The following is a 21,590-nucleotide window of genomic DNA, read 5'->3' as shown; positions in this document are numbered from 1 at the left end:
TTTCACTATTGACCGCAACCCTGACCATCTCCCTATATATACAGTAGATAATTTATTAAATTTTGACTACTGTTTTAAATCATGAGTATTGGCTTTTTCGTTTGAAGCAAATGAATTACGAAATTCGTCGAATAAATTGCATCTTAAAGAAAAATCTTGTTTGAGTAATATGTGATCAACTTTATTCTGAATGACAGAAGTTATTACAAATACATCCTTTGTCCAAAGAGTCGACTGTACCATTATTTTTAATCAATAAAACAAAATCAAAAAGGAGAACATTGACCTTTACTGTTTCAGATTTTATTATACAATACAATTTACTATTAATTACATAATAAAATTCACAATTTAATGATAATGAAAATTTTATTTTAAACCCTAAAACAAATTGGACATAAATCGCTATATCCAACCAAAATAATTGGTTAACTCGCTGGAGAAAAAAAGAAATTACTCTTGATTAAGCTGAAAAACAGAAATAATGTAACAAAGACTGCCTATAATAAAACATCAGATAATACTTCTTATTCCTATAAAGATGCTGCTGCAATTTCCTTTTACATATAAAAATGGTCTAAAAGTATTCTTCTCGTGGTGTCCCCAGTTATTGAAACTGGCCTTTCCTATGACACACAAGATTGATAAGAATAGGTTAGGATCACCTTGCGAGCAGTGATACCTAGAAGTGAAGAACACTTTGATATGGATTCTATAAATTTTCTTATTTTGTTAACAGATTCTGTGGTTCTTTCTCTCCATTCGGCCAATGAAACTAAACAACTTTAACTGCCGGTTTTAAAGTAAAATGTTTAGCCCTGCTACATCGAGCTCTTCTCTTATCCGTTCATACCTGATACAGAGACTTGTGTATGTGCTTTAATTTTTTGCCAACATTTCTTTGCTCCGCTATATTACCCTACCGCTACGTACCCTACCTGCAAGGGTAGTAGATCTGTTTGGCTTTGGATATCCTATTAGCTACATTTGACAGTCTTCAATGCAACCATTAGCACTACCTGACCTTCAACAGGTAAATTCTTGGACAACTTCTAGTACCTCAACATTCCAGATCAGCTCAACATACTTCTTGATAGAACTAAGACCTTACTCTTGAATTTGTTGATATTCATTCATACGGGAAGGAGCTTTTCCTACCATTCCACGTAGACATCTACCAGGCGTTAAATTATAATATTCCTCAAGTTCCGTTTTCTGATGACCGGTCATGCAATATTGCGCTGGCAAATATTATAGATCTTATCCATTAAAGAGGAATTAATAACAAATAGGAAGGAAATCAGACTACCCCCCTGCTAAACACCCCTTTCTATTTGAAAAGGCTTTGTGTTCCTGCAACTATCAACACAACAAATTTTTTTTAAAGCATTTCATATTTCTTTTGTCATGATACAATCAAATGCTTATTTCAAGCACAGAAATACCATATTCTTGTTCTTATCTCTGTTCTATGCTTTCTCTGTAATATTTCTTAGTATAACAATCAACCTTTCACTTTGCCTCCCTAGACAAAAGCCCGCTTGTATTTCCTGTTTTTAATCAATTAATATTTTTAACATTGATGATATAACTTTGATTTATATTATGTTATTATTATTCAAGAATATTATATGCATTAAAATTATTCGTTTAAGCAATCTTTATTTCATGACAACAAACTGTGAAACAACAAGTAAAGGATTCAAGCAACGGTTACAATTTCCTAGACCCGCCTTATTTTGTGCTGTCTACAACAAACTGGAAATAAAATAGGAAAATATGGGACCCCAATTTTAACATAGAATAGTGTTAGGTCTACCTGTCTGTGCGTTTACATATTTTATAATCAATACAATGTAAACTGCTAAGGGGAAACAATACTAACACAACATTGCTCATTAGAAGCCTGTTAATTTTTTTAATCATACCTTCTATTTTGAACCACTCAAATTTAAAATCTTATTGTGACTCATTGACTAGTCTATCTTTTGTAACTATTTAAACTAGGGTATATCCCCACCACTCCTGGATTTATATCTCATTATTTTTATCCATTTCCCATCTTTCTGCCACCAAGTAAAAATTATCTCACACAAGGAGTATTCGTACCCTCGAAGTTTTGTACTTAATAAAATATTATGATCAAATTGACTGACGTCATTGTGAGGTAAGGCCCAGGGTCCTTCCATTTCGTAACGGAATAATCGTGAAAGATTTGTAACAGCATTGTCTTGTTGAGTAACTTCTTTGTTCCGGTTGATCAAAGCATTTATTTTTGATAAGGTCTTTAAATATTCGGCTTTGAAAACTTTATATAGAAAATCATGCTGTTAAGTCATTACACTCAATGGAAATAGTTAAAATTTAAAACCGTTTCATAATTACTCCTGACGCAAAACACTACCTTTATTTAAATTAATATAACAATTAATACTTATTTATTTATTATTAATTAGACTATATTACAGTTAACTGTCCTTGGGATGGAAGAGATTTTTTGTTAATTTTCGATTTCGATAACACCCGGTTTTAGCTGAAAAACAGTTGAATGAAAGATGTTCAATTGAAATAGGAATATCAAGAAACGTAGGGGTCTGTAGATTATTCTCTCTCATTCAGTGATTCCTTTATAAATAAAGAACTTCAAATATAATGAAAAATTGTGTTTTAATTACAAATTCCTAACTTAACCCTTTATAGGTCGCTGATACCCATGTGATACTAGGGCCAAATACATAAATTAGAATTTTTCAAATTCTTATGAACAATAAAAAGACCAGAAAAATAGGTCGAGCACTCTCTCAACACTGAGCTAGCAAGTACAGAAAAGTTGGTAGGGCACCAACGTTCGTCCCTTCTACGACTTAAATTAAATTAGGATGGTCTACCTTGTTGCAGTTAACATTAAAGATTTTAATCAATAAATCATTATAAGTCTTTTAATTTATTTAAAAAATATATATTATAATCAAATTTTTCGCCAAGATAATAGTTGAGTATCATCTGAGAAATTGACACATTTCAGGAAAAATATTGTGTAAATCTTGGTATTTTTTTTTATTTCATCAATTTTCTTGTTTATTTTTATTTCAAGTATGGTGTGCGTTTTTTATATAATTTAATTTCAATACTATACTATAGTTGTAATTTAATTTTAATTCATAATTTAGTTTTAATATTTTTTCATATACTTTAGTTGTGATTAATAAGTAAAAACGTTAAAAAAAACATGCAGTACGGTCGTAATTAAATTTTAATTATTTTAACTTTGAAAATAAATAATAATTGTAAATATTTTTCATCTTTGATAAAAATTGTAAATAATTTTAATGCAGACTTTAATTTCAATATATTTAAGCTAAAAAATTATGAGAATTATAAATAAATGCATTTCTAAGAATATGAAATATCAATTTATTAACAAAAACTTGAAATGAAGAATTTAAAAGCTTAAAATGTTTTATTTACTATTATCAAGAATTAATAAGTATTATAAATCTAATTTAAACATTTTTGGTACACCACATGTACTTTTAACCGCTTGGGAGTTTATACATTTACAAGTTTTCAGAAAGGGAGCTTGTACGCATGCTGTACCAAATCTGGTTAATGAGTTATTCAATATTTATTAATTGTTAGCAATAATACCAGTTTATTATTTCCTTTAAAAAAAAATGACCACACAAAATACACTACAAATAATTATTAAACATCTAAAAGAATGAAATACTTGTAAAAATATTTTTAGAATTGCTCAATAATTTCGCTCTATAAAGGGTAAATGTCATAAGCTTCCTTTATGCGTAGTTAATTATATTTTAATTATTTTATGCGAGAGTATAATTTCACATCATATCCCGTTAAGGACTCATGTTTTCTCTAACACCCCAATCCACTCTATTCGGACTGGAACAATTTAGGGAAATAAAGTTTTCTCGAAGAAGCGTAACTCAATCTCAGCGTTTAAACGCTCCGCCTCGAAGTTGAACGAAACGCTTTAATATTTTATTTTATTTATTTCTATTTACAACTGTACATTATAATACATTTAGTAAGTTTGGTCTCACTTAAAAAGGAGTGTTACAGGCGTGTAGAGAAACTACCCATTGGTAGTAAGTACTCTAATGACGTATTACATTAGCAGGTCTCGCGGCCATCTTCTTTCAGGCGCCTCGGAGGATTGTCAGGAATGAAAGAGAAACCAAGGTTAAAAACTAGTGGGTTTGGGTGGTTAGGGAGTTTACAATGGAAGGAAGGATATCTGGTTCGGGCTAGATCGGTTACATATGGAACATTAAGGTCTTTATGTATGATTTTATTTGTGACAAAGTAGGAGCATTGAGGATTTTATGAACGATTTTGGATTTTAAGGATTGGATTCGAGAGGAATTCGAAGGTTTAGTGGAACCCCAAAGCTCAACTCCGTTTGTCCAGATTGGCCTTATTACAATCATGTAAATCAGTCTTTTGTAATGAATTGGAAGTTTAGACAGTTTGTTTAGTAAGTGCTGTAATAGTCGAAATCGACGTGCAGTTTCCTGTCTTTTCAGTCTTGTGTGGAGATTCCAAGTTAGTCGTTTGTAGCCGTATGGCAGTCGATAGGCTTACGATGAGGGGTTAAGATGATTTGATGGGATTTTTTGAGATTTATTTTAATCCTCCAATTACAATACCATTTTTCGAGGACTGTGATATGGGATTGGACAGTTTGGGATGCAATCAAAGGGTTATTATTAATAGCAAGCACGCATGTGTCATCGGCATACGTGGTGAGGATAGTTTTAGGATTGGTTAGGATGTCAGCTTTATAGACGGTGAAGAGGATGGGACCGAGGATACTACCTTGAGGAACACCAGCGGACTGATAATAGGAGGGATGAATAGGAACCATTGTGGTTTACTTGGAATAATCTATCGATGAAAAAGGAACGGATGATGAGAAAGTATGTGGAAGGTAGGAATTTACGGAGTTTATAAAGCAGTCCCGGGTGCCAGACTCGATGAAAAGCCTGTTCTACATCGAAAAAGACACCCGCGCAGTGCCTTTCGCGCTCCAAAGAAGACGAGACAATGTCCACAACACGATGGCATTGCTGGATAGTGGAGTGGGATGTTCGGAATCTAAACTGGTGATAGGATTATTTGAAAAACTTTGTCATGATGAAATTAAGTTCCATATATGGTCTTGGAGGAAAATAAATTTAAATGAGATATATGATCATCATTCATATTAAATTATAATCGTTTTTCGAATAACTAATTTGCAACGTTGACATTTACCTCACTAATAAGAACACATCAATTTACCTTACATATTAACCAAAACAGACTGTTTTCACAAGGGGAAAAAAACAGCTTCTATATATTGAAGCGACCTCTTGCGTATTAATAGCTCTAACATTAAACACAATGATAATCCGGTGATAAGGAACTGATAGGGGGGCGGCCAAGGGCGGATTCAGGTTCCGTTACTCTTTCATCATTCTACAAATTATTGAGCTTATATCTATATTCTGAGCCTATATTCTATTGTATTAGAGTCATTATGAATATGATAGCAAGTTGCAAGATTATTTAATTAAGTTGATTTTAGCTAACAGAATTTTGAGTACGTCTATTAACATAATTTATTTTAATTGGATCCAAATACATGGAGGAATGAACTATAATCTTTACTAAAATAGCCTGAGCATGGACCTCAAAGCACGATGATTGGGCACGACACTGCTCACAGCGATCATTTCTAGCCTTTGCGGTTGCCTGGTTAGGCCACCGAAATGGAGAAGGCTGCAGTTTAAACCTTTACATCCCTTTATTTCATCAATGCCAGGTAGGATTGATGCTCTTTCAGTTGTTAGTGAAAGAGAAACCCGATAATCAAACTTTAAAAAATTAAATTTCATGTAAAGTATTATTTTCAAACGTTTTTCAGCAACTCTGCATTGTCAATTGATGTATAACGTCCTAGCGGTAGAGTGTAAAGTATCCTATAATATTATGTCATCTCATTAATAAAAATATTTTTATTTTAATAATCATATTTTGTTTGGACATTAAATAATAATCCCCTCCTAAAAAATAAAAAACAGAATACAACAATTTGAGGCGGTGAAAAGAACAATGGTGTAAGTTATGATAATTTCCTTTTGAAAAACCAAGATTTTTAGTAGAAAAATTTACATTATGTTTAACAAAACTTACTTTATTATAAATTTATTTAGCTTTTTGTGAAGCATCATTAAAAATAAATTATTTGAAGGAGTGTTTCAGAAGTTAGATTGAGATACGCCACTATTAAGTAACCAGCTTTTTGGAAGACAGCTTATTTATATTTTCTATATTTTTTGAAACACAATACTTTTTCTGACAAGTCGTATAATTTTAAGGAAGTATTCAGGAGGACTAAGTGTTTTATATTTATGTGTAACAGATCTGTTAAAATAAAGTTCTTATTTTTTTTTATTTTATTCATTTATTTTTTTTAATATATATATTTTTTCTATCACAAGTGCCAGCAGTAGATGTAGGAATATTTTTTTTTTGTAATTATGTATTGTTAAGTTGGACACATAGACCAACTGAAAATATTACATTATTCAAATAAGGATTTTATTTTGTTTCTCCTTTTTTCTTTATTTTTTGCAAAACCATTGAAAATATACCAAATTATAATATGAGTAAAAATAACATAAAAATATAAGTAAGTAAAATATTTATTGCAAAATGTAACAGTAAAATAATCAAATTACCAATCCAAAATGCCAAAAATTAAATAATGATTAAGTGATGAAAAGAGCGTATGTTATCTAATTCTTTTTTTCCTCCATATTTATTTTTGTGATTGCTTGTCATGAGTCAGAGCAACACCGGACCTGAACTTCCTTACGGGAAGCCCAACATGCCTAACATCGTGTCTGCCCACAAACAACGAACACGATCCAATATTTAAACCATCCTGCGTCAGTCTTTTGAGAATTAAAATAACGGTTATCTAACTTTTTATCTTTCAAACCTCTTCAGTTTTTGACATTTTATACTTTTCGGTATATTTTTTTGGAACCAACAAGATATTGTTGAAAATCAAATTTTGTAAGTTCGAAATTTTCAAAAGGTCTATTTAAGGGCATAAACGAAATTCGTAATAATAATGAGTAAATTTATATATTTCTTTATGTAAATAATATATTCTGGATCAATAAACTGAAAGTACATAATATTTGAATATAGGGAATAAGATGGGAATATATATATTTAAAATAACTGTGACTCGTCACGTTAAACAAATTAATTCAAGGAGCTGGTTGAATATAAAATAGAACTTCTCTTAAGAGAATTTTCTTTATTTATTAACATAAAATAGCAGAAATCGTTTTTTAATGGGTATCGTTATTCATAAAGTATACATAGAATTTATTGTATTTATTTACATAAATAATTAAAAATATTAAATAAATACACATAATATAATTTTTTTATAATCATTATAAAGTTCCAACAATCATTATTTAAAAGAAATAAACTGCTAAATTTGGCGGGTAGACAGAATTTGTTTAGATGATTATTTAACACCTGTTTCATTTTGTTGTTATTTCTTTTTTCAATTCCCATACAATTCTCAAATAAATATATTATGAAATCTAAATTATATTGAATATATGTATATACATTTTTACATACAAATATATTTTTTAAATGAAGAAATTTGAATTTTTATATGTATTTTTCTCCCATACATTAACATTTAAAATCTTAGCACATTGACTACATATGAGTAGTTATTAAAAATGATAATTTTACACATACCGTTATCTTACTCAATTAGTAGTTCGTTTAATAAATATATTATTAATTGATAACATCAATTAAACGAACTACTGATTGAGTTATAAGTTATAAGATATATATGAACTATAAGATATCAATTTGATTCCTTAGGATCACAAGGGATATTAGAACAAAGGAAGGAGGGATTTTTTTTTTTTTTTAATTTTCCGCTATCAACAGATTTTTTTCTTTTGACGAAAGTAAGTCACATGTGGTTTGAGACGTAAGCTTGAAACGTAAAATTATAAAATCAGTCAAGCCTACATTCAAATTCTTAAATTTTTGTTGATTAACACTTTTAGTATTAGATTATGACGAGGTAAAATATTTTCTATTCATTATCATTATTTAACTGTTTTTGGATGAAATTGTTTCCTTTCACGTATTTATATATGGAATATATAGTAAAATGTAATATTTTTATATTTCTATCATAATTTTCCAAAAGAAAAAAAGTTATAATTGTACTAAAAGAAATAATATTAAAAGTACTTTTCGTTACTGTGATCGTAAGTCAATCCTGTAGGTTCGGGTTCCCTTACCCTCCCAGCCTCAATAAAGTGAGTACCCTTAGTTGGGAAAAATCTGGTGGTTGAGCGAGATCGGGAAAAATTACCTCCTTGTATAACAGTTGATCCAAAAATAGTACTTTCTTGCAAAGTGCTTAACCCCTGACCTTCCATTGGTTGGAGCGGTTCACATAATTATTACTATTACTATATATCTGTCTTCCTCGGTTTTTTTTTTTTGTTCAAAGTAATATCTAAAATATATGAAGTCAGAAATATTCGAGTAGAGACTATTGGTTTGGTTATGAATAACATACATATTAGGTATACATGGTTAAAAGGAAAAACAACTATGACTTATAAGAAATAGTTAAGTATTGAGATAAAACATTAGATTATTTTAAGCCTTTAAATTGACATAAATTAAATTGATTCAGCTTTTGGGACAAATGTATTTAGATCTTAACTGGAATCATACAAAAACAATTTACGTAATTTGTGTATACTGTTAAAGCGGGCTGTAGGATATTTCAAAATACATCACAAAAAAAATCATTATGGACAAATAAATCCCAAAATAAAAACAAAAAACAAATAAATAATAATTATTCCCACAATTGGAAAATTTTGTGGCAACACTGAAGTTCCAAAAGTGACGTTACCACCGTAATACTTGTGAAATGGGATCTTAAAATCAATAAGTGGACAGCAATTCAATATTAAATGATTTTCTGAGGTTCATTTCACCATTATCGTGGTTTCTTATGCCTAGTTATTATTGGATCAACTTTTTGGCTACGATTATAGGTGTAAAAATTTCAAATCAGAATTTGAATAGTAGATTTTGCGTTCAAGTTTTGCATAAAGTAGTTTAAGCACTAACCTAAAAACATCCAGGCTTTAATTTTTTAATTCTCGGAGATGACCTTTTTTTGTTGAAAATTGGGACCTGAAAATTGCCCATTATTTGAGAATCGCCCTTTTACATCACGCGTGAGTTTCATCATTTTCACTGAAACGTAAATAATTAAAATAACAGAAGCTTCCTTTAAAATGGCTATTTGGTAAAAATGAAAAATATCTATAAAAAAATTAATATTGAGTACAGTTTAAAATGAGCTACAACGTAACACTTATAAACATACTTAATTAATTTCATGAAAAAACGAGCCTTGTCTAATAGCAACAAAGTATTACAATAAAAACTTCATTTTACCCAATCATTAACCAAGTTACAGATCTAACAATGTTTGCCTGCATATGATATAGACCTGAATACGATTTATAATTCTTATTACTTCCTGTAAACATATCTTGTGTTTCTTGCACGCATTAACACGCAAAACAAATATTTCTATGCATTAGGATATAAGCTTTGAACTATTCATAATCAACAATATTATTCCGTTAAATAATATTATGAGAGGGGAATGCGTTTCTCTAAGCACAGAATAGGAAACAGCGAAGGATCGTAACGGCCTGGCCGGCCGCAGTCGGCTCAGGCGGCCGGCTGTCTAGAGCCAGATCTCAATCAATAATTTATTAGATAAATAACAAGGACAGGCAGACCAACATAGTTAGCCATTTATGTCAAGAGAGCTCTAATCTGCCCTAGCAAAACTTCTGCATTCGGCTGAATAACAACACTGCGCAATAATGCAATAGGGCAGTTCACAATCCGCAATACTCAAATATTCCGCGCCAGCATTGTGCGCATGCACGGTCACGGAACCCCGCCAATTTCAAATATTCCCTTCATCTTCCATAAATATTTAGATAGATGAATTATATCTAACTATTATCTCTGTTCTATTAACAGCGCATTTTTAAACTAAATAGAGTTTTTGGTGTTTTTTTTTTAATTATAATTCAGTTATACTTGATTAAGTTAGTGAAAATGTAATCGGCAAAATTACCACCCAGAAAGAACCTACCCTAAATCGGATTCACATATGTAATTAATTCACATTAGTAATAAGTAAATAAAAACTAAGCTGATAGAAGAAAGAATCTAAGTTGGATAGGTAAGAGGTGGGGAGTGAATCAGAGAGACCAGGACGAAGACGGCAGTTGACGCATTGCAGGTGACCGCCGGCCAATCAGAGGCGAGCTCCACTGGCGGACAGGGAACCCTTGTAAACAAGACCGCACCCAGCACCTATAAAGCGTTTCGTCTCTCCCTGACAAAACGTAATCCACTCATACCAACCAATATAGCAGGGTCTTCGCTCTCTCCTCGACATTGTAGTTGTTCGTGTTTGTTGTATTTATCTGTTAATACAACAGTAAGTGCTAAGTGTTAAATAGTTAAAACAATATCAAGTTTGCCTGCGCGGAGGGATACATTCGCTGACGTCATCGGCAACATCGACAATTCGAAGTATTTCCACCAGTAGTCCCGGTGCAGTGTGGCTTTTGTAGTTTAACCGGCAGTGTTTACTAGTCTCCAGTGGGATCACACAACAAAATGGTAAGTCCTTTTTTCTGTTATCTTGTTATCATTGCTATTATTTTTTTGCAAGCCAGTGTCTTCCATTGAAATAATGAAGTTTTAGCGTTCCGAATTTTTAGAGCGAATTCTGTTTTCGCCATCATGCAACTTCGACTTGTAGTCTTTTCTTAAAGGTTTTTATTTTTCCATTGCATTTATTTATTTGGTATTTAAAACTTCATATCGTTCTTAATCTTTTGAATTTTACATTGCAAATTTGCTTAAATATTTTTTTCGGATTTTGGAAAACGGAAATCTGATATCCTCGTGGATCATTTCATTAGGCCTAAAGATGGGGAACATTTTTGATAGTTCCAAGACAACATAGCTTTTTTTTTTTATCTGAAGTATTGTTGCTTAGAAATATAAATTAAATGTATTGTTAAAAAATATTTTGCTGACTCAAAAAGTTTTTGATTTTTAAAGGGATTATAATCGTTATTAACATGTCTGATCTTGAGGAGAGTGAGTCAGAATGTTCACTACCTGAAGGTGATATAACACTTGACATCCTCCCAGACTTGAAAGACAGAATACAATTTATACTTACTGGTTCTTCTTCTGATACTGAAACTGAAGATACTGATTTTATTGATTTTGGTGATGAAAATGATGAAATCTTAGATCAACTGTTAAAGCGCATTCCATCACTTACAAAAACTGGAGAAAGTGCAATACCAGATGATTTGAAGTTGGAAGATGTAAGCTATTCTGATTCAGAAGAATCATTCCCTTCATTTGGAACAGACGATTCTAAAAAGAAGGATGAATTCTACAGAAAACAAGAGAAACTTGAGGAAGTTATTGAAAAGAAAATTCCTGACACAGTTCCGGAAATAGAAAAAGTTCAAGATGAATTTTTGAAACGTTTCTCTCCAAAATCATGGCTTCCAGATATGAGGGAAGATGTTTCACTTGAAGACGCGTTTCATTTTGATGATGAAGATGTTGATGAAGGAGAAATGCCCTTAAGCGAAGAAGAGATTGAGATTGAACCAGAAGTAGAACTAAATCTATTGCAAATGCCTCGTATCAAATTAACTCTTGATGAAGTTATTCAAAAATATGTGTGATTTTGCTTCTTTTATTGATTATTAATAATTTATTATTAGCTTAGTTTAATGATATTCTGCTAATACCAAAATTATCAAACATATGTTCACCCACATTTCTAGCAAGGTTCTTATATATAATAGATATATCTAATAAAAATGTCCAGTTCATATATCAAAGCAATCTTTTCATGTTCATAAATTTTCTATTCAAAATTTATGTAGCTCATTTTTAAATTCCTTATATTTTTGCCAAAAAAACTTCTACTGTAATTTTCCAAATGAAATACTAAATAGAATGGTTTTTAATTTTTTCATATATCTTTTAGAACACTGAAATATTTATTTAAATAATGAACCAGTAATTATATTCCTGCCAGTATCTTACAACTACATATTTAATTCTTCTTTAATTGGTTGATATTAAAATCATGAATTGAAATTGTAGTGTTAATAATAATTTATACAATGAATGTTGAAATATTTATTATAATATTTTCATGGTAGAATTAAACCTAACAGGGGAATCTCAGTGTATAAAAAGTACACATTTTATTTCTATTATCACATTTGTTTTTAAAATTCAACATTAGTTTGTATCCTTAACTGCATGATTATCACTGTAATTCAGTTTTATAGTTAAGCTTTATTTTAAAGTATAAATAATCTTGTCATTTGTTAATGCATTATTTTTTATTTGTTTTCATAACAGCCTCTTGATACAAAAATTAACCTATAACCTTAAAGTGTCATTCCAAATTATTTTATTTACCTTTAATTATCTATGTATTACTTTTCCACCAATCAGTCAGACTTATCAAACTTTCTTCTTTGTAAGTGATATCTGCAATTACTTGATAATGATTAGAAAAATTGTCTTGTTTCACTTTATTACATTTAAAAAAATAAAGAAATTTTCAAAACATGAATTGGCATATTGTAGGCTGACCAGCTAACAGAAGAGCAAATTGCAGAATTCAAAGAAGCCTTTTCGCTGTTCGACAAGGATGGTGATGGTACTATCACTACCAAAGAATTGGGAACAGTTATGCGATCTCTTGGCCAGAACCCCACTGAAGCTGAATTACAAGACATGATTAATGAAGTAGATGCTGATGGTATTAAAAATTCTATTACTTAAAAACTGTATTTTGAACCAAGTATTTTTTATTTAAAATACTTATACTAAATAAAAAATTTGCATTAAACATGCATCTTGAAAGAAGGAATTTTTTATTTTATATTTGTTTTACTTATTCCTGTAAAGCTTTGAATTCAGTTATCTTCATTGTATCATAGACTCTTGTCAAGACTTAATAATTTTTGTTACTAACAAATTAATCTAATATGAGTTTTCCACTTACAGGCTAGCATTTTTTCTTGACTTAACTGTTGATATATTTTTATACATTCAAAATCACAATTATTTGTTGGCCTGGTACCTTCTAGTGTTTTTGAAAATTGACTAGATTGTGAATTTTATATTTTTACGATAATTTTTCTTCAGTTTTTCATTAAATGAATATGCTTAAAAAATATTTATGTGGGAGTCATTCAATTTTATTTATTTTTTTATTTCAATAAACATATTAATCTATCATCCTCGATAGGCAATGGAACTATCGACTTTCCGGAATTCTTAACGATGATGGCTAGGAAAATGAAAGACACAGATTCAGAAGAAGAAATCAGGGAAGCCTTCAGAGTTTTTGATAAGGACGGTAATGGATTTATCTCTGCTGCTGAGCTGAGACACGTAATGACCAACCTTGGTGAGAAGCTCACCGATGAAGAGGTTGATGAAATGATTCGAGAGGCTGATATTGATGGTGATGGCCAAGTCAACTATGAGGGTGAGTAGATAACAATATAGGTCTGATTATTTTATATTTCTAGATAATAATTCTTAAGAGTAAATACTTTATTTTTTTTTTTTTAATGTTTAACAAAAAGATTGAATATATTTAAGTAAGGGTATGCAGAAAGAAATATGCTTTAGTTCATGATCATAACTTAAAAACCAAGTTTCATAGAAATTTATCTAAAATGTTAATGGTATTTAAGTTTTCGGGGATATCCGACCAATCAATTTCATTTTTAAGAGTGAATCAACTTAGATTTTTAATTCAGAAACATTATTAAATAACCCTTTTGCTTATGTAATATTCTTTTATTGAATATTATATATCCTTTGCAAGTGCATGTTTTTGAAACTCATCTCCAAGCATCCTCTCCCTAATTCCTCCTAAGTAAACCTTGCCCACAGCTAATTTGGTTTTCAACATTATGCCATCTTAATTTATGAATAAAACCTTTTTATGTATTTTTTAAATTACATTTTTGGTTCTGTTTTTTATTCATTGGTGATCTAGGTTGATGTCCTTAATGTATGAATATTTGATTAAACATTCAACAAAAAAGTGCATACATTTATAAATTGGTTAATGTACGTATTAATACATGCAAACTGAGAACAATTAACATTAAAAGAAAAATTATAATTGTTCTGTCTGTTTTGCTTTACTTGTATTGTTCATATTTATTAGTCCTTGAGTTGTTCATAATGGGTCTTAAGTTCATTTTTCTCTTGTACAGTAAACTATTGTTCTATTTTTGACTGAATTTAGAATTTTTAAATTATTTCGTTGCTATTTTTACTTTTCTTATTGATTTAAATCTAATTATTGATAACTGACCAGCATTTTTTTTTTTTTTTTTTTTTTTTCATTTTGTTTTTAGTCTGGATTTTAGTTTTCTTTAACGACAATATGTTTATGTTGCATCTGAAATAAGTCAATTAAAATATCAGTATGAGCATTTTTTTAAAGGAGCTTTAATGATTTTAATCCTAATGTTTTTGCTTTATAAATTCCAACTTCCTTAGACTTTAAAATTCTAAAGAGAAGTCAGTCAGCTTTTTATCAAAATTTTAAAATTAGTTGGAGTGTAGAAAGGCTATTAAAACCTTGTTGTTTTTTTTTCTTTTTCTAAAAAATATTTATTAGTACTAATTTTAAAGCATCTGTTTCACTCCATAGGGTTTAATTCATTCAAGTTGTTCATTGAGTGGGTCTTCAGGGTAGAACAAATAATTTGTTTAAATACGAATTGTCCCATTATACAGTTAACTAAAATACCCCAGCAGTTTTACATCCAATACATACAACACTTGTTTTCTGCTTACTAACTTAAACTCAAAGGCCTGTTTTAAGTTAGTGTTTTAGCTCTAGTTTTTGTTTCAAATAAATGGATCATTTTGTTTTCATATGCACTATAGCAGACATTTTTAATTATGATTGTGTTTTTCTTAATAATATTTTATTTACAATATATACATATTAGAACAAAATTGTCCCCCATTGTGAACAAAATCTTGTCTTGTTTTCACATTTGGTTTAATTATTTGAATGTCAGTAGAACATTCAATATTGAGTTCAATCAACTAAATCACTGAGTGTGAAACAGACCATACAATTTTTTTTTATCTTTGAACATAAAGTTCGTAATTAAACTTTTTCCTCCTGTTTTTCTAGCATAAAACATTATGCTGAATAATGAGAGTTAAGGGGAAATGATTAAAAATTTTATGGTTGAGAATTCAGTCATTTTTATAGCAATCACTTTAATTTCTTCCTGAAGCTGAACCATAATTTCATTTTCCACTCATTTCCTTATGGTATCTTTAAAACCCATAATTCTTTTACTATGCACTTACAACTACTATTAATTGAAAATCATTTCTCTATTCTTCTGCCAGTTATGATTTATGTTGTCATGTGACTCGTTGCTGTCTCTCCTTGCAGATTTCCATACTATTGCTCGAATAGTTTTCAACCGATGCTCGGTCAGTGAGAGACACGTATGCTTTTCAAAAGTGGAATGTCATATGTTAGCTGTGTTTGTTATATATTATTATATACTTTATTATATACAACCAACACCGAATTTAGTTCACCAAGCTGCTCTTAGGGCATGTTTAAACCCCTCAATCCTATCCTACTGATGTAAAAACAATAAACATTTATTATTTGCCTAACATTACTTATGCATTCATACCTGTTTTATTTCTACCCCTGTTATATTTCCTCAATTTTTTAACTAACTTTTTCAAAATGTATATCTCTTATAAACTTTCAAATACATGTACTCATTAGGATGATTAATATATTGAGGAATTTTTTGTCAAATTTATTATTTTAAATGATGCTCTGACCTGTAATAATAAACTGTTTTTCTAGTTGATTTGTGACTATGTCATTTAGAAGGGTTTTTATTTGCCGATTAACTATTATGTAATTCTGGTTGTTGCCACTTGTTGAACATTTGTTCTTTAAATGTTGATATTTATTCTGTTAACTTACCATCTTTGGTGGTAAAATGTTGTATACATCAAGTTTATCCTTCCTAGTATCAAAATTTATTTTAAACATTTTTGTGCATTGGTTGAAAGTAGACTGAATAAATTTATATAATTTTCACTAGTAAAAATGTTAATTGCGCTGTACACCTCTTGGTATTAATTCAGCTCTGAAATTAACATCACTTCATTCCCTGATACATATATTAGTGATCTTATAATGTTTTGAGTTTGTGAATGTGAATAAGAAAATTATTTTCTTTGTTGTCTTTATCATTACTTCATTTTCTTGAAATAACTGTTAATTTCATTGTACGTTATGTTTTAGGTATTTTTTTCTTATGATTTACAATTAATGAGTTGTACTTTTAATAAACAAACACTCATTCAATTATAACAATTTAAATATCCATTAATATCATTTTTATTATCTCTTTTACATCATGTAAATAACTTTCTCTAAATCTGAAGTAATTATTACTTATAACAATTTTCTTATCTTGATATTTCTATTTAAAAAGTCTTATGTTTTAAATATATGCCCAGGAATATATTTTTAAGTTTTCTCCCTAATATTAAAACAATTTTTAACCATTAATGCTACATTTTCTCATTACTTAGCCTGAATTTTTTCTTCTTAATCTAAAACCATGACAAATTGTCTTTATTAAGATCCCATTACATCACTATTTCGTCCTTAATTGAAAATTATAACAAATTATGTTAGTCAACTTCCATTGCATTGATATTTATGTAAATACTTGTCAAGCTTTTATGAAATCAATGTTCCAAATATATAGGCTTCATAGAAATAAAATATTCAAATAGGACAAGTGGCAGCATACCTGACAAAATGTTATTTGGCTGTGAGATATTATTTAATCATCGGTCGGTTTTATTAACTTCTCCACCGGAAGGATGAACAGAAGGGCAGAGCATGAAAATGAAGCCTAGATTTAAAATTAGTTATAGCTGAGGATAGTTGTGCTTTTGATGTCAGATAGTGAACGCTTGGGGCTGCCTTTGCATATTTAGTGAATTAGAAATCCAAATACTGAGACAACTGCGGAATAAATTAAGGTGTATTCAAGGTTAATTACTGTACTTTTTTCATTCCTTTCTATAAATTAATCCCTGTCATTCCATAGTATTAAAAACTACCTTGTGCACCTTAATTTTTCCATTATTTTTGTCAATTTAGTGGGGGCCTAATAGTTTGATTTGTTATACTATTGCAGTTGAAATAAATGTTAAGTTCCCAAAATATTCGTCTATGATATAAAATAAAAAAATCACCTTTTCCTTCCATTTGATGTATTTAATCAGTTATATGTGGTGGTAGATTGTTTGCCCTTTTCCCCCAATGTTTTGTTTATTATTTTTTTCTTATTTTATTTGAAGTTGTGGTGTTTCTCTCCATACCCAAAGAAGGAGATGGCAAGGCCTAAGCATGCCTGTAGCATCTTATCAAAGCATGTTTCTCCACCTTTTTGTCTCACCATTAGCCTATCTATATGAATATCATGACTAGCCTTGTGGTGATAAGGGTTACATGAGAGTGAATGAATTAATTAAGGCCTTAAATCCTTATTGTAGATTCGATTATAATATTTTGAAGTAGTTATAACAATTAAAATGCTTCTCATATAGATATTTTGTGGGTGTTGCTTTTAAAATTTAAGTATTACAGAATTTATAACTAGAATGGATCAAATAGCAGGCATTATAAATGTCGAATTAAGAAGGAAAGAAATTAAAAAGTTAAAAAAGCACCAAAAATCAGACACAACCGTGGCGGAAGGTGTTGATGAAGAAGAAGAATCCACCTTTAACATGTTACAAGACAAGGAGTATGGCATGACTGAACTCAAAGACTATCCTTTGCTTAGTGATGACGTTTAAAAGATATTTTTAAAAATAAACTTTGTAATTGGTTGTCTTGTAATTTAAGTGATAAACTATATTGCATAAATTATCTTCACTTTAAAATGCCCAACAGATAGAGGCGAGAATTCATAATTGTTATTATTTTGTTCTATCTTTTTAATAATGTATGTATATATAAAAATATCTATACTTTTTAAAATTCATTCATTTTGACAGAGTTTAATACAAGTTCCAAGTGAGCCATTCATTAATGTATTCTTTTTATCCTTCTAATAAATATATAAAAAAATCACAAAATAGCTTTTTACGTACTAAAAGTAAATTCTAATGAGAAAAATTACATTATGTGAACCTCTATGAAATGTTAGCTTATTCGGTTTTGTTGTAAGAAAAGATTTTTTTTTTTCTCCAGTAAAGTACCTTCTTCATATTAAATTATTTCCTCACCCAAAATTCAGAAATATTTTATTTTTTTTACTAGCTTTGTTTATTTTTCACATTTTTTTTTTTTTTTTTCAAAGTTAATATATTTTCTTATTTTAATGAGGAAGATTAGGAGTTAATCGTTTCAACTGCTAATGTAATTTTCTCCGATACATCTGAATTATGTCCTCGATTTATTTCATTGATATTATTGTTATCAAAACTAATAACTTCATTTTAATCAACTATTAGATCTCATGTTTCATAGGTTTTTAGTGTAACTGGTATTGATTTTGCTAAGTGTATACACTCATATAAAAATGCACACAGTTTGATGGTCACCCAAGGCACTAGAAAATTCCCTGGTACATAATAGATAATAGCTATATATTATATATACATGTCGGTGATGCTCTGTAGAAATACACGTGAAAAGGATCACAAAAAAAAAAGCTCATTCACAACTTGACGCACTTGATACCCTCTACAAGGCTATTTAGGGTGTCGGGCTATAATATTGCTAGCTTTGTTTCGAAATAAATTTATGTTAAATTTAGTAATAATCATGGACTCTACTTCTCAATGTGCTCTGGTCAAGTGCATGTTCTTTGCGCATTGTCTTGCATGTGTCACTGGTAGCCAATGGTTTTATATGGAAGTTGTCTCATAAAGTATGCTCTCGGCTATTTGTTTAAAGAAAAATAAGCACTACTTTATTTACTATTTATTTCAAAATTATTCTTTTATTTAATAACATATAAGGATAAATATTTAACTTTTTTGCTATTAATACGTTTTTGTTGTAGATATTTTTACTTTTTTGTTTTATTTCCATCTCATTCATTGTTATGGACGAGTATTTACTTGTAAAATATTTTTTAAGTAAATCAAAAAATATAGCAAGAGTTATAAAAACATAAGTTTTTATTTATTAATATGAGATTTAAATTAACCCGTGATTTTTTTTCTCTCATCTTCAATAGTATGGAATTTTTTTTTTTTTTTTTTAATTTTTATTATACTTGTATTTTCATTGAAGCAATAGATTTAATACACAGCTGTTTTGTTTCCCTTTTTAAATGTTCTAGAGTTTGTAACCATGATGACATCGAAGTGAACTGTCGGCGAACGCTGAAAATCATCAAGCAAAGTGATGTGAAACGCATTTTCCTGCTTTTCCATTGTTGATGAAAGAACCACTCAACTTGGCAAAGGAGCCTTACTCTAAGTGACATTCAAGTGGGCTTTGATGTTTTCAGTGGTAATATCAATAAGTGAGCATTCACAACGTTCTAACATAAAACAAAAATATCTGTGTAAATTTTTGTAAAAAAAAAACAAAAAAAAAAAAATTAAGTAATTTAGAAATAATATTGTTTATCATTTACATAGGTATATACCCTTAATTTATAAAACTTAATTACTGTTTACTTTGTTTTTGTTAAGATTCTCCTTCTATTTTTTTTTTTCTTCTTTTTTTTTTTTTATTGACATTTTAATATTGTAATGATTGATTTTGGTTTAGTGTTGCTATATTTAAGTATATATTATGACGTGTTGAATGTGAGACCATGTATTTAGGCCACCCTCACTTAACCGATGTGTTACACACATTAGTCCAGCTTAGTAACCTTTCACATTCCCTTGCCCATCACCTATTTTATTTTTTTCTTTTGTTTGTCGGGGAAACTATTGTAATTTAAAAAAGACATTAAATATTTTTTCTGTTTCTTTTTTTTTTTTAAATTTTTTAACTTTTTTATTATTTATTTTTAATTGGCTTTTAAGTAATTTAAATATAAAGATATTTATATATATATGAATATATTTATATAGAGACAGCCCAAATATATAAGTATATGTACAAAATGCATATTTGTGATTTGATGTGTTTTAAGTTTGTAAATCATAGAGCATACATTATTCTCACTTTAAATGAACTATTCATGTACTTTGATCAGATAGATATGATTACACAAATTATAGTATAAATCTCACTCTTCGAGTAGCTGAAAACTCCATATAATATATATATATGTCTTCTCTTGAATGTACCTAATGTTATGTAGCAAATTGATCAATACTATCTTGGTGTTGTATTTATATGAATTGTTGCAAATAAGAAGCATTTGTTTTACTGTTGCTCTCCCTGTGTATGCTCATAGTTACATATATATATATATATTTATATAGTTAACTCCAGGTATCTTGTACTGATGGTCACCCCAGGATGAAGAGTTTTATTGTTTGTGCGTAATATACCTGTGACATATTGATAACCTAAATATAATAAATTATATTTAATTAACATTTAATGTGAGGGCTGCTGAAACAGCACCCAAAGATTTATATTAGAACAAACTTAGTTTAAAAAGAAACAAACAAAAAATCCAAAAAAAAAACCTTATGGTGTAGAGTAGAAGTGATTTCTAAAGCACTGTTATTTTCAAAATGTTATTAAATTGAACTTGTCAATAACCGCTAAGGTTTTTCTGATGAAGACCCTCTGATTATCCTGAAGCCATTGTCAGACTATTGTCATGTGTAACGCTATATCGTTGTTATGTATTCAAAAAAAATGTTTTTCTCTTCTTTAATATAAATCTCATATGAAGCCAATTGCTTTTTAATATTTCCGTGTATTTTATGCATCCTTAAATTTCTCAATATATATATTTACTTCATTCAATGTTAAAATTTACAACTATTTGATTGATTTTTTTTATATAAAACTGTTTTTGAAATCAAATATGATGTCAACTATTAGAGCTCTTAGGTTATTAATTTATTCATATTTATAGGAAGAAGACTTTCAGTTTATGTACATTTCTGCTAGGATTAGGTTATAATGGTTTATTACTGAAAATAAATGTAAGAGTTCAATATTGATCTCGAAATCTTGATGAATTTAGCAAGTAGGAAGACATTTTTAATTATATATATGCATATAGTATTAAATTTCAACTAAGGTATTTTTAATTGGGGTTAGGTAAGTAAAGGTTGGATCTTCAAAATTAAAAGGAACTATAATATTACCAAACATGCGA

General features: G+C 29.3%; 2 protein-coding genes across 2 annotated transcripts; both read left to right on the top strand.

The window, feature by feature from the left end:
- Positions 1–10,484: 10,484 nt before the first annotated feature.
- On the top strand, positions 10,485–21,175 carry LOC106677233 (calmodulin). Its single transcript, XM_014415025.2, has 4 exons — positions 10,485–10,803; positions 12,820–12,994; positions 13,487–13,729; positions 19,632–21,175. The coding sequence occupies exons 1-4, from the start codon at positions 10,801–10,803 to the stop codon at positions 19,658–19,660; spliced, it is 450 nt and encodes a 149-aa protein (XP_014270511.1). The 5' UTR covers positions 10,485–10,800; the 3' UTR covers positions 19,661–21,175.
- LOC136796122 (uncharacterized) lies at positions 10,812–12,704 on the top strand. The gene is made up of 2 exons (XM_067048873.1): positions 10,812–12,498; positions 12,589–12,704. Exon 1 carries the CDS (start codon positions 11,271–11,273, stop codon positions 11,895–11,897), a length of 627 nt encoding a protein of 208 aa, XP_066904974.1. The 5' UTR covers positions 10,812–11,270; the 3' UTR covers positions 11,898–12,498; positions 12,589–12,704.
- Positions 21,176–21,590: the final 415 nt, after the last annotated feature.

The sequence above is a fragment of the Halyomorpha halys genome, unplaced genomic scaffold (assembly GCF_000696795.3).
Source record: "Halyomorpha halys isolate HHAL.00 unplaced genomic scaffold, Hhal_1.1 Scaffold91.1, whole genome shotgun sequence".
NCBI classification, from domain to species: Eukaryota; Metazoa; Arthropoda; class Insecta; order Hemiptera; family Pentatomidae; genus Halyomorpha; species Halyomorpha halys.
Note: the sequence above shows the minus strand (reverse complement) of the source record. Positions and strands in the feature narration are given on the sequence as shown.

Bases quoted from the DNA above. Each gene is read 5' to 3' on its own strand.
- LOC136796122 (XM_067048873.1), top strand. From the start codon at position 11,271: ATGTCTGATCTTGAGGAGAGTGAGTCAGAATGTTCACTACCTGAAGGT.
- LOC106677233 (XM_014415025.2), top strand. The intron at 12,995-13,486 runs GTATTAAAAATT...CATCCTCGATAG, and splicing joins TAATGAAGTAGATGCTGATG to GCAATGGAACTATCGACTTT. The intron at 13,730-19,631 runs GTGAGTAGATAA...TAAATGTTCTAG, and splicing joins TGGCCAAGTCAACTATGAGG to AGTTTGTAACCATGATGACA.